Source organism: Aedes albopictus, chromosome 3 (assembly GCF_035046485.1).
Source record: "Aedes albopictus strain Foshan chromosome 3, AalbF5, whole genome shotgun sequence".
Taxonomy (NCBI): domain Eukaryota; kingdom Metazoa; phylum Arthropoda; class Insecta; order Diptera; family Culicidae; genus Aedes; species Aedes albopictus.
The window spans coordinates 302,254,785-302,269,611 of record NC_085138.1 but is presented as its reverse complement, the minus strand read 5'-3'; the positions used below and the strand labels follow the sequence as shown (position 1 = coordinate 302,269,611).

Here is a 14,827-nt window from a genome sequence, read left to right as displayed (position 1 = left end):
CCAATAAATTATCAACTTCAAGGATTTTTAAGGAATGAATCAACTTTCTGAGAAATATTCCAAAAATGACTCATTTTAATTGCCGGAGATACTCATGATGGAAGAACTCATGATGGGCTGCAAAACGGTGAGTCGAAAAGAAGAGCGTTTAACATAGCTCTGGTCCTCACAAGTTCCTACCTCATGCTTCCACGGGTCAAGCAATGACAAAGACCGCCAGCTAAGAGTTGTGTGCTTAGCTGGTAGTGCAGCCTGGGCCACTGTTGTCCTTCTCACTTCAGCTAGATTGAGGAGGTGCGTTCCAAGCGTCTGTTCACCAAGGAGGTGCGGCTCAAACAGCGTCTGTTCTGGCATCCAGCGGCTGAGTATGACATGCTCCTCCACCGGAAGCTATACTTAAGGTGGCAGCCCCACCACGGTGGATAGGGGACCTTAGGCCAGCAACCTACTGTTTCCGAAACCCAAAAACCGTTACAGAAACCGAAAATAAAAGATTTCGAACTGATTCAACGGCAACGACTTTTAGCGCGAAACAACGGGCGAGAATTGGAACTTGGGATGTATTAACCCTAGCTCAGCAGGGTAAACTGGTACAACTAGCCAATGAGGCATGCGGTAGAAAGCTTGAGATCCTAGAACTGAGCAAAGTCCGTTGGCCGAACTTTGGAGAACACAGATTGGCGTCGGGTCAACTTCTGCTATACTCTGGCCTACGAGTTGAACAAGCTCCTAGCCACCGTGGAGTTGTATTCCTGCTCAGCGCTCACGCCCCTGCTTATGAAGTGGGAACCTATTAATAAGAGGATAATTGTGGCCAGATTTAGAACACGGGTTCGAAACATTACCATGAGCCAATGTTACGCGCCAACCGATGCTGCCGAATTGCAAGATAAAGAGAACCTTTACAGTCAACTGAATGCTGTCGTGAACAAGATTCCGAAAGGTGATATCAAGATCCTCATGGGCGAATTCAACGCGAAGATTGGTTCCGACAACTCGGACTATGAGCACGTCGTGGGAAGCCATGGTCTCGGAGAAATGAGCAAAAACGGAGAGCTGTTTGCAGAGGTTTGTGTCAACAATGGCATGGTGTTTGGGGGATCGCTCTTTCCTCATCGACCAGTGCACAAATCAAATCGACCACGTCTGCATCAGCCGAAAATGGAGAAGGAGCCTTCTTGATGTGCGGAACAAACGTAGCGCCGACCATCACCTCCTAATCGGCGAGATCCGACTGCGCATTGCCAGGATCCAGCGACAGGAGGAGAAAATCGGGCGCCGGTTCAACACACACCTACTGGAGGACGCTGTCGTAAAAAGGTCCTTCGTCGAGGATCTAGAGAACCGTGCTGCGGATAATTCAGAAGGTGGAAGCGTAGAAGATCAATGGAGCGCCATCAAGAGCGCCTTCATCGCCACCGGCGAGAATAATTTGGGTAAGCTACGCATTCGAAGAAACCACTGGATCACAGATGATACCTGGAGGAAGATAGAGGGGCGAAGGAACGCCAAAGCCGCGATAGAGCGAGCGAAAACACGAGGAGTCAAAGCCGTAGCCCGTCAGCGCTCTCATCCGTCTTAGGGGGACTAAGATGAATGCTACACAGCAAAAAATAATGAACCTTACATGTAATGTAAACTGAAAAAATCATGTAAAGTTTGATCATGTAAATGCTCTAGAATGTAAACTTGTGTTGAACATCATGCACATATTTGGAGCAGGTTATAAACATCAAGTTTGACCTTTTTCTCTCGCATATTCGCACGTCACGCGCAAACTTCAGTTTATAAACATTGAACTTTACATCACGATCATGTAAACATACCCGCGCATCCGAGTCCTTTTGCTCAGCATACCAAAACAAAGTTCAACATGGCCGCCGGTTGTTGAAACTCTTCGCGCCGCTGATAATTATTCGAAAAAACCGGGTAAAAGTAAGTGATTTCGACATGGAACTGGCGATAAAGTGTGTAATTTGTGATTTGCTGTGCGACGACATAAATGCATACCTGCAGCATGTGAAAATTCACAGGAATTTCAAAGTTTTTCAGTGCCCTGTCACTACCTGCAGTGTCAAATTTCGTTCGTTTCCTGCCTTCCGCAAGCACCTCAAGCAGCAGCATTCCGCGGGGAGAGTACCGTTGTTTTCGAAGTGTCTGGTCCTTGGGTGTGATTTTGAGGAAAATGATGTGAATAAAACAGTGAAGCATGCCATGAATCATATTTCGGCTGGACAACCTGTATATTGTCCTTTCGGGTGTCCAACAAGAAAACCGTTCGCTACAGAAAATAGCTTGCGAATCCACCGGATGTATGTGCACAGAAAACAAACACCGAAATTGTCCCCGCCCACTCAAAAGCATGGTGCAGCTGATGCAAGTTGCAAAGAAGTGAATTGTGAAGAGTTGGGCGAGTTTGCAGAAGTGAATTGCTTGGAAGATTGTGAAAAAACCCTGAGAAGTGAAAGTCCCCGAATCGCTGCAGAGATACTGCTCGGGAGTCTGTTCTTGAAGCTGTTTTCGAAACATCATGTGACAGATACGGCAATACAGGAAATAGTGGAAGCTCTCAGTGAGATCGGAAATTACCAGGCTAAAATGTTAAGGGGTCAATGTGAAGATATATTTAATCAGTTTGGTCTTGGAGAAGAACATAAACTGTTTTTTGTAGAACCGATCGTGAACAGTTTGATATTCCAGAACACGTTTGGTACAAATGGCATTTTCAGATCCTCTCATATGAGGAAAAAGTTTTTTAGTACCAATTTTGCGTATGTTTGTCCCGTTGAAGTGCCACTTCAGAAGAACAACGATCATAACGAATGCTTCTACTACTATGTCCCAATACTCGATACTCTGAAAGCCCTTCTGTGTGATCCTCATATTTATGAGGCAGCTTTTCGTGAAAAACACTGTGTTCCGGGTTATTTATATGACTTTACTGACGGCCTGAAGTTTAAATCAAGTTCATTTTTCACCAAAAAAACTGTGAACATTTTCATCTACCAGGATGCAGCTGAAGTTGTGCTGAATCCAATAGGGAACGCCACATCAAAATACAAAATGATTTGTGTGTATTTAGTAATTGGTAATCTTGATCCTCATCTTCGAGTTTTAACTGACAACGTGCATCTGATTCTGTTGTGTAAAAACAAAGATTTTGCGTATTTTGGTCCTGGAGTAATTTTCCGTCGTTTAATTGAAGATTTGAAAACGTTGGAAGACGAAGGCATCGTTATTCATGGGGGTGGTTTTAAGGAAACAGTCTACGGATCGGTTTTTACAACACTCAACGACAACTTGGGTGCTCACCAGTTGGCTGGAATGACTGAAAATTTTTCACGATGTTCCTATTTTTGCCGATCATGCTACATTGATCATGACACGTTTTTGAAAGATCCTTTGCATATTTCGGACCGGAGGACACCCGAAGAAAACGTTGCCGACTTGGAAGTTATTGCTGCCAATCCGTCAAAAGTTCCTTACCGTGGTGTGAAATCGACCTGCATTTTCAATGAGTTAAGGTATTTTAACGTTTTTGATTTCGGTGCAGCGCCATGCATGGCTCACGATCTCTTTGAGGGATGGGTAAATGCTGACTTATTCCTGATTTTTAAAAAGATGATATCCAGTCGAGTCATTTCTCTTAACTATTTACAAGGCAGAGTTAAGAGTATCTTTAAAACCCTAAAGATCAGTACGCAAATCATCTTCAATTTCACTCGGAAAGCAAAAACGATAAAAGGTAAAGCATGTGATATCTGGCACCTCATTCAAATCCTTCCGTTCATTCTCATGGATAAGCCTCTCGACATCAACAATCCTCTGTACACCATGCTCCTTTTGATTACTAAAATAACAAGCATTATCACATCACCAATCATATCAGAAACACAAGTTCGTATACTTGCTTATGATTTGAAAGAGTACATGGAGCTGCGAGAAGAGCATTTCGATGTACCGCTCCGTCCCAAGCATCATTTCACTCTCCATTATCCAAAATTTATCCTATGGATGGGCCCACCTATGATATACTGCACCCTATTCTGCGAGAGAAAACATTGCTTCTTCAAAAGATGCCTGCGAACAACAATTAACTTCAAAAATGTACTGAAATTTTGCTCAGAACAACATCAATATTTCCAAGGTCTTCTAAATCAACAAAATTTGCGATTCAAAAACGACATCATCCTGGAAAAATTTGTGGAAAATTTCTCCGATCTACCGTCTAACATCCAAAGCTTGTTGGACGGTTTTGGCATTAAATCTGAACAGAACGTGTATATTGAAAAAGGATCTTACTTGGGATATACCTACTGCAGAGGCGATTTTCTATTTCTTGAGCACGATCAACCTGGAGAACAGTTCCTACTGCTCGAGATCGAGCTTCTTGTATTCAACAAAAATAATGGGACGATTACAATATTCGGTGAACAGCGAATAGTACAAGATATTCACGAACGTGGTCTTAAAGAAGTGGTCATTGATAACAGTATTGAGAAGAAATACATAACTCGATCAATACACGATTTCATCGATAGAGCACCGATCGCTAGATTTGAAGAAAACGGTAAAATTTATCTGTTCACGAAGCACGCAGTACCATCTTTTGAATAAGGCATCGTAAAAGTCGACCATGGACAAAATCGTCGCATTCAAAGTGTGTGACTCATCACGTAGATCACGCCATATCATCCCAGCTTTACCCACCGTAACCAGTCTGATTGAACAAGGTAACAGCTCTTCATATCACTGAGCTTAAAGCGATTTAACAATATAATACTTTATTTTATTTTATAGCTTCAAGCATCTATCAGCGACACTTCTCGACAATTGTCTTGGAGACTGATGGTTGTCAAATTTCGAATGATGTCATCCTCACTCTATTCACCGGAAACCTATTGATGTTACTTACGCCGGATGAAGTCTGGTCCCGAGAGAGCGAAGTGCCCCAGAACGACCGCGAAATTGATTCGAAAGGTACGTGTTGATTTACTCAAATTTACTATCGGTAACTCAAAGACAATTGGGTAGCTCACATTTTTCATTAATTCAATCATTTAAGCTTTCTAAGAAGAACTTTCTAACAAATGTTAATATGATTTCCATAGCATCCGTTATTAAGCACCACCTTGAGCAGCAATCATTACGTCACAATGAATTGCTTGCTTACTATAGATTAAATGAAATATTATAGACTCTCGATTCATATTGAAAAACGCCAAACATCACTGGCCTACACTCTTTTGAAAAGATAAAGGTGTCATTAGTTTTTAAATCATGCTTTTACAAATATACTTTCTAACATCCACCAAAACCCCCCCCCCTGAATATCATTTATAATAAACTGCGTTTTCTACGATACGTTTATATATTATTAACAGAAGAATTTATGTATAACTTGTTTCAATACACTATAAATAACAGCACTATGAAATGGATCGAATCCATCTCTTTTAATATGGCACCAATGTGGTACTCTATTGCATGTCAATATTGTCAATTTCCTTGTTTGGCTCTCATCATTCCGCAAACCTTGAACATTTCCTTGCCATATGTTCTTTGTCCGTAGGTTCAGGTGTAATCCTTCGTCAAAACTGACCTCCCGGGACTCCTCCATCATGCCAATTCCCTGCAATCAGTTGATGTATGTTCTCACTAGACAATAATGTTAATTTTTGAGCCGCGTCTGTAAAAGAACTGTATTGTAGTACAATGAAAAACTGCTTTATTTTTATTTAACTTACCAGTAATCTTAACAATGTTGAAAAATATGTTCCTTGATAAGGTAAATAAAACACCTGCCACAATCCTTCAGACCTACCTTTTCCCTTTTTTGGTAGCGATTTTGGTAGTGCACACACTAAGTTTTGTTTACCGAACTCAGCAATATTTTTGACGAGATTATAACAGCTGAGCGCTCGGTGATCATTTCGGTAATTGAAACGATTACTGAGCACTCAGTAATCACGGCACTTCAACGAACTGTCAAAAATTACCGAAGCGTGTGCTATAGTATGACGACAGCTCAGCATTTTTTTGAAAACCGTTCGGTAAAACCATACGCACTTTTTGGGTCGATAGCTGAACAGCCCAGTACTTTTTTGACGAGGTTCGGTTGTTTTTTATTGGGATTTATTAATGAGCTCCAACAATCATAGATTAGTGTTGTTCCATAATGCTGAAATCATTTTCTTTATTAACTGCACAATAAAATATAATATATAATAGAAGCTTGTAAGTTCAGTGGATTCTGTTCTGATCCATCGAGCCTCCTGAATCTTCGGGAATCTGACGCCGGTCGATACTGCATTTGTTTCGTCTTCTGCAAGTAAAAAGAACGTGAAAATGGAAGTACTTACAGTTCATTATGTACGCCTACATCTCACTGGTAGTACGCTGCCAGTATGCTCGAAAATGCAGTCCATTTTCACACCCGTAATACTTTCGTTTGATTTATCATTATCACAGCGCGGAAATAAAAAAGATGGCGCATGTCCTAGCTGTTTGACAGCTCTGCTCAGGATAACAGTTTGTTCGGTAATCGAATGACGACAGTTCAGTAAAAAAAATCAAGATTGCTGATTGATCAGTAACAATTTTTACCGAACTTGTCCACTGCAGGAGAGAACTCAGGTGTGCTGAACATATCAGCAACAAATGTTGCCGTACACAGCATATATTTTTTTAACAACTGCCGTCGTCAGCAATGTTTGTTGCAGTATTCAGTAGAGGTTCAGGAAAATACCGAGTGCTCAGCAATTTCGTAGTTTTGACGAATGAATCCGCTAAAAAAAGTACCGAACATCGAGTGTGGGATTAAGTGTGCAGTGTTAGAGTCTGTTAATGAAAGAGTCTTGCAAAACTAAATCCAAATCAACTCACACGGAAAAAACAGATTACCTAAAAATACGTTAAAAGAACGCAAAAATAAGTAAACCGCTTCAACTTTTTACCCAGCAGTGGGTTGTTTCCTCGCTCTCCCGCTCGCAATGTTGTCAAAAACAAAGCGAGAAGCAGCTACCTTGCCGATAATGTCCGTGCGAGAAGCCAAATTTGGGTTTTTTGCCGTTTATCCAAAAGTGGGTTTATTGCAACCCACTAGGGTACTTCGAAAGTCAACGCTAGGTAGAAAGAACTTTGCGATGGGTTGCAATTTTCTGCCGGGATCAAACGGAAACTACCCACTCAGAGCTTTGACGCGGTATAGCCAAATTTGGGTTCTCGCACGGAAGAGCCGATATGAGTGGAAAGAACGTATATTTGGGTTGATTTCTGGTTCCGTGCACACACTTGCCTTCACACTATGATCAGTTTACTCATTTTTAGAATAGTACACGGAACCGCCAAACTACCCAAAATTGAGTTCTTTTGACGCAATTCCATAGTTCGTCCCAATTAGCCAAAATTTGAGTAAATCGATTAAACTCACGCTAGGTAGATTGCCTTTACCCCCTCATTCAACTCAATTTTGAGTAAACCGACATTTACCCAAAATTGGCTTATTGGGGTCAAGGACCCCCTTTGGGTAGATGCACCTCTGTTTGTTTTTGACAACATCGGTGAGCCAGAGAGGGAAAACAACCTAATTTTGAGTAACGAGTTTATTCGATATACTCAATTTTGAGTAAAATCGACCCAAATATTAGGTAGTTTGGATTTTCCTTGATAGTACACGGAACTACAAATCAACCCAAATTTAAGTTGTTTTGACGCAATCCCGGTCTTCTGTGGAATTACTCAAATTTGCGTCAAACAGAGATAGTGATGAGTAGGTAGTTCTCGTTTGATCGCTACAAAAAAATACCCAGTGGTAAGTTATTTTCACCCAGTGGAGACCTTATTTGACGTAAATTTGGGTTAAGTTAAGATAATTCAAATGTGGCTTCTTCCACGGAGCTGCTCAGATGTGTCGGTTCCGGGTCATTTGACCGAACGCCGTTCGGCCAAATGCCGTTTGGCCGAAAGGGTCGTTTGGTCGAACGCCGTTTGGCCGAATGCCGTTTGACCGAAAAAGATATGGTGAACTTAAGTGATCATGCCACTGCTTCCTATAACAGTATAACCATAGACTAATTTCAAGACCTCGATGTACCAAAGAAACCATAAAATTTTGTGTGTCCAGTCCGGTACCCAATAATATTCATTACCGTATATTTTTTTTCGTATAAATAACCTTTTGTGTAAATTATATTTGGCGTGTTATACCGATCTGACAGGAAAAGGACTAAAAATAATTTACGTAATGGATACCGAAGATTGTTCACAAGCTGCGAACTTGACTGCGGAAGAAAATGCGACCATGACGCCGCTGCTATAACCATAGACAAATTTCAAGACCTCGATGTATCAAAGAAAACCAATCAATTTTGTGGGTCCAGTCCGGTACCCAATAATATTCGTAATATTAATAATAATATCGTGTATTTTTTTCGTGTAAATTGCCTTTTGTGAAAATTATATTTAGCGTGTTACATCGATCCGACAGTAAAGGACTAAAAATAATAAAAAAATAAATAAATAAATAAATAAATATATCTGATTCGCCATTCGGCCAAATGGCGTTCGGCCAAATGACCGGACACCGTTTTGACAACATTCGTGTAAGGTGAGGGAGAAAACAACTCAATGAGCCATTAAATGGCTTTATTTTTACGAAGTGACAACAATGTTGATGATGATATTAATTTTGACGGGTTATTGGACGCTACCTCCTGTCAAAATTCATTCATCCGAGAAAATATGACCTCACGTAATCCATTACCGCTATTGGAATCGTGACGTCATGCTCGTTTGGCTACATGAACTTACAGTTCGTTTGGTTACAGTTGTATTCGCCTCCGCGAGTCTATGCAACCTATAGTGTCTACAGAGGTTATCACGTTCAAATGTATGCGTGCCTTTTTTGTAGATGTAGTTGTGAAACTGCGAGGAAAATATTTGCACTCTTACCCCGGACGTTAGTTTTATCATTATTTACCCACTTTACCCAATTTGATTGGGTAATATTTGCACATGCAATCTGAATAGCCTTTGAATCGGCGTGCACTTTTGTGTGAGTTAAAATTCGCGTTAGTGTTCGTGTGTTGAAATGTCACTTATCTCTACAAGGAAAAACGAAAGTACCCAAAAGTGAGTTCATCCCACCCAACTTCGAGGTTGCGTGCGGGAAGCCAATTTTGAGTTGCTGGAGTCGATGTTTAGGTAGGTAGTTTGCATTTAGGCGTATACGGCCAAAGAACCTAAAGGCAAGGTTCTTTTTACTCAACCGTCAGTTAAAATTACTCAACTTTCGGTACTGTGCCACTTACTCAATTTTGGCTTCCCGCATCGAACTCTCAAAGTTGGGTTGTTTTGCTATTCACTCTCTGACAACAATAAAGAGAGCGAATGAAACAGGATGCAAAAAAGAACTCAAAAGTGAGTTTAAAAATACTCAAATTTGGGTTCTCTTGTTTTTCAGTGTATAGTAAAAAGAACCTATTTTGGGTTGACTTTGGTTTCAGTCTTTGCGGGACTCTTTAATAAACAGACTCTAAAATCAGCTTGTAGTGGTTTCTGCTTTTAGTAGTGTTGCGTGTACGTACACGCTGCATCACACGAACACCACCTGAGTTACTGGTTGAAAATAGTAAACAAAGATCAGCTGTTCCCAGCAAAATCAAATGGGCATATTTTCAACCAGTAGATTTGCATTAGTGTTCGTGACACCGCGCTGCGAAACCACTGTTGGCCTCTGGACCCTGGTTGGCCTTTTTGACGTTTATCACTCGAATCAATATTGTTTACTGTCCGGTCAGGATTTATTTTTGTGAAAGGTCATAATAAATAGTTGAAAAACCTAAATATTGTGCAGCAGAAACTGTTCTCAGATCTGTGATTACGGCAATTATTGTCCTAATGGTAAGAAATCGTTACCCAAGGCAAAAGCAACAAACGATTCAAATCTCTGACTTTTTCTTCTCAGTTGATGTTCCTGGCAGATAGCATCGGGCACCCTGAACCAAATAGGAAGGAAGTTGGGCGGTGTTTACAACTGCGACGAAAAGATAACGATTTTATTTATTTCACTTTCCTGGTGAACTATTTTGGATGTTTCATTGGAAGCATAAATAACACCAAACTTGCCAACTTCTACGTTCTGAATGCCATGTTCGATCTATGCGACCGGAACTTATCATTGTACACTTCACGGGATCATACGGAGTTGAAGTTAGCTGTTCATACAAGTGACCTTATCGTAGATATGAAACACTTCAAAATCAACTGTCGCAGAGTGAACATGCCTCGAATGCTTCAGCGATATACCTAGCTGGCTGAAAACGTCACAGACGCCGGATTGTTGGGGCTACACGTAACCAGTCTCCATTCGCTACCACTTACCAGGTACCGTTCCAGACTTTATGAACTGTTATGAAAATTGAGTAAAATAAAATAAAATGGAACTCATTTGAGTTAAGCAGAACATTTGGTAAAAACACATATTTAAGTTGTGTACTTATGTTTTTTGAAGAAGCACGACCTAGACAATAAGCTATGTAGTTTGCAACGTCTGGCGGAAAAGGCCCGTTTTAAAACTAAGTAGAATCTTGTAGAATGTAAGGGGGAAAAATAAACGGTCCATGCAAATTTTCAAATCTTTGTCAGTGAAGGGGGGCAGCTAACACAAAGTCATATATGATGTTGAATAGGATGCTAAAGTGGATGCCATATGCGTACCTATTTCCATTTAACCGCATGTAAAGTGTGCGTATATCGCCTCCACTTTTGCATCCTATCCAACATCATATGCGATCGTGTGTTGACTGGGGGGAGGGGGGGAATGGGTTTTCTTAACACGGGAGCGATCGCGTCGTGTACTGAGTACACGCACCATGAAAAGTGCACGCATGTGGTATACAGCGTGAGCGCGGCGTCGCTACAGGTAGGGTGCCTGTACCAGTTATCACACTACCTAAGGAAAACTATTTCTACAAAATTAAGAAGAAGACCGACGAATGTCGGCGATTTGTCAAATGATAGATTTGTTTTCATACTTTACAGGAAAAATATAAAATCTGAGCCAAACCCACTTTTACTATTTATTACGGCGTGTGCCAATGAAAGGAACCCTGTACCTGTTATGGACATACTTTTTAATTTCGGTTCCACTTCGCACTATTTACATGCATGTACCATAACTGGTACACTATGGCGAAATAGGGTGCAAGGAAGCCGAAATTTTAAGAAAAATGATTTATTTCTATCATAATTTGAGCAAAATGTGAAATTTAAATGAGTGCAATCATCTTTTATGAACGTGATCGAATGTTCACATATTTTTTCTTGATAATTTGCATCGTTAAAGGTTGAAAATCAACTATGGCGAATTTGAGGTACTATAGCCATAACTGGTACACTGAGCCTAGTCAAAGATGCGAGGGTTAGCAATGAGTCTACTTAGTGTATGGATAGTGCTAAAGTGGAGCATTTGGTATTGATTTGTATAGATATCTAATGTCTGATCGCCTTTTATTTTTTGTCGCCGAGAAGAATTTGTTTATTTCTTTGGTGATACATAGTTTCCCAATAAACATTGATTTTTTCTGCTACTACTTCAGAGACAAAACCGATATACGACAGGTCAGATAGCCTGAGGTGAAGTTTGAATGGATAAAGGACAAAGATCAGACATCGTGTAACAAATTTCTTTCGAATTTATTGTTAGCGACCCATTTTGTCCCGAAAGAAAATGGTTCAAGGTGGATCACATTTAAACAATTGTTTATCGAAATGCAAATTACATTTATTTATTGGTTGACTAGTGTATTTGAAGGGCATTTTTTTCTTATCATACATTTGTATTTGTCAAAATATGAAATCAGATATTTCACACTTATACTGGTCATTTATTTATTTATTTAGGTATTTAAGTATTTTACAGCACTCTCGTCGTATTTATCCAATTCGGCAAGTCTCGTTAGATGAATGTACGGCTCGTGTAGTAAAAATTATCATTTTGCAACTCACTGCACAAATAACTATTTTTTTATTTTTTTTTTTTATTCGTGAATTATAATTTATGCACATTCGTCACACATGTCAAATATATTATATGGATTAGAACGGATTATAACGGATTAGATTTCAGCTCTTAGTCCAGTGAGCTGTCCCAGTTTAGATCAGGTTTGCGTGAATCACGCTCATTTGAGAGTAACTTTTTCTTAGCATGTGTGTGTATGGGCTGAAAGTCTCTATAATGAAGACAAATCAATCAACTCAATCAATCAATCTTAGCATGTGATACCTGTTATTTGATAATCCTTTTATTTGTTTCTAAACATATTTTTATCTTCCACCCGCAGGACGTATATTCAGTTCAAACCAATCCAATGTTTTTGAGCAAAGCGCAATGGCAATCGTTGACGATCAGTCCTTCCTACATCAGCTTCAGATTGCACCAAATGTATTGACAATCGTTACCAACTCTGAAACAACCTCATGCGCATCCGGTTCCGTCGAAGTGCAGTCAGCAGCAATAAACGTAGGCGAGACTGCAGAAGACCCTACTATCGAACAGGTGCCAGCTGAAATAAACGATGAGACTATGGATAACAATTTGCATGACGAAAACAAATCCCCAAACGTGTCTGTTAAACGATGTCGTGAACAACTCCCTGGTTTTCACGTCGTTAAGAAAAATGTGTCCACTGGAATGAAATTTCGTTCATTTGAAATAAAATGGGACAAAGTTAGCGATAATACGCTATCGAAACTGGATGCACTGCAGGACTACAAACTAAAAAATCAGTCAAGTTCAGCTCCCAAATCAATGCGGCTTACAAAACAAGAAAGATGTGGATTGATTAACTGCATCGTCGATCAACTCAGGGCCATCGATACCTGCATTCAAGCGGATATCATGGAAACAGTGGCCAAAGATATTTTGCGCAAGTACCCATGCTTGGAAATGGTGGATGATGATGGATACGGAGATGGTTTGAGTTACGTGGTATTGAAGCACAAGTTAATCAACCACAATTCATACCTTAACCGGTTCAAAGATCCGAACCATCAGACAACCAAAGTCACTTCACAGACCCGGAAATGCAGCAACGCTAGAGCGGGTACTTCCAAAGAATACTGGGCCAAATCGTCCCCTGAATGTGCCAAAGAACTTTTTGTAAAACTGCGAAGAGATGAGCCTAACTTGCTATCTGATGAGTGTCTGCAATCAACTCATGCATTTGTTCGATATCGTTTGGATTCGCATCGAGATCTGAGAACGTTACTGTTGGAACTTCCGGTTCTGCGCAGAAGGAAATTGCTGTCCTACCATTTCAACCAAGCTACTGGAACTGACATCGACACACTACGCAAGTTTTTCAACATGAAACGAGTCAAAATAATTGAGTATTCGGCAGCAGTCAGTAAACCAGGGAAACTGCTTGAATCTTGCTCGGATGCTGAAATTTTCCAGTTTCTGGCTTCTATGGTTGGCGAAAATTTGAACAACCTTGTTTTGAAGAAGGAGGTAAACTTTTATTTAATGATATCAAAACAGCATGTTAATTAAGTTTTCTTATGATTGTAGGTAGGAACACGGATGGAGGACATCGATCATGCATCAGGTGGACCAGTTTTGGTCGCGATAGGTGAGTTTTGACTACAGAATCACCCGACATTATACTGCCTATTATCGCATGCCAAATCTATATGAATAGAAAACCCAGCAAATATGGGACTGGTATGCGACCATAGGCAGAATAGAATAAGCTAAATTAAAATACTTGACTTGAGACCTAATAATAAATTTAACTTATCATATTTTGTTCTTCTTTTTTTCTTTCAGACATGGGAAATGATAAAGCTATGTATTACGTTTACGCTGAACAAACACGTCTTTCGGAAGGAACTGAAGATATCGTTGGCGGAATCCAGGATCTAATGAGCGTTCATTACGTCCACAATTTTGTGTACCTGAAGGAGGCATCAAAGTTTCTCGAGCTAGTCCAACAATATTTCCTCAAAATAATCCCCAGCAAGGGCTCCAAATCGACCGCCAACCGGGTTGGTCCAATTCAACGTGTTGTTAAGAAAGCCATTGAAACGCTTTCATCATATGACGCGTCACAGCCTGGCCCTTCTAATTTGTGAAATGCTAGTTTGTTCAACTAAGTGCTTTGCGTTATGTTAATAGTATGAATAATTACTAGCGAACATCTGAAACATAATGGGTTTTTATGAAATTTAATATAGTTAAGAGATAAAAGCTTGAAATCTGCAAGTGTTAGATGTTTTTAATAAGAGAATAAAAGAGTTTTTATTATACTCAAAATTTGTTTCAATGCAATTGCTGCAAGAATTTATCACATAACTTTGATGGTTGATGTGGTGGCACTAGTTTTGCCAAGTTGAAATATTCCAAAACAAAGAGGAAAAAAAAGGTAAACCCGCAAATTTTCCGGGTTTTAACGTTTTTTTTTGGGATATTTCGACTTGGGAAAGCTTATGTCGCTCCCCATGCGGTCAATAAGAGATATTTTAACCTAAAATATATAATATTACTATATAGGACCAAACTTACAAGTAAATGTAAATTTAGTATTGTGAAAATGAAATTTACATCTGTCAATTTGAGCTCAATGTAAAAATAAAATCTAATGTAATGTTACGCCATATGTCACGCTCCAATTATGTGCATGATATATCATGTAAACTTACCGTTTTTTTTCGAACTGTGTACGATGCCCGTGAAAGACACGTCTGGACAGTTACTGACCGACCCGGCTGACCAGTTGAAACGCTGGTTCGAGCACTTTGGAAACATTTTTCAACTGTCTGTCAC

The 14,827-nt window shown here is 40.0% G+C and overlaps 2 protein-coding genes across 3 annotated transcripts in view; one reads left to right on the top strand and one right to left on the bottom strand.

Annotated features, from left to right (window-relative positions):
* The window catches only part of LOC109417164 (leucine-rich repeat neuronal protein 3-like), a 505,905-nt gene that overhangs the window by 31,092 nt on the left and 459,986 nt on the right, over positions 1-14,827 (bottom strand). The gene's annotated exons all lie outside the window — the stretch shown is intronic.
* LOC115257616 (uncharacterized) lies at positions 11,125-14,718 on the top strand. The gene is made up of 3 exons (XM_029857426.2): positions 11,125-13,513; positions 13,574-13,634; positions 13,832-14,718. The coding sequence occupies exons 1-3, from the start codon at positions 12,392-12,394 to the stop codon at positions 14,134-14,136; spliced, it is 1,488 nt and encodes a 495-aa protein (XP_029713286.2). The 5' UTR covers positions 11,125-12,391; the 3' UTR covers positions 14,137-14,718.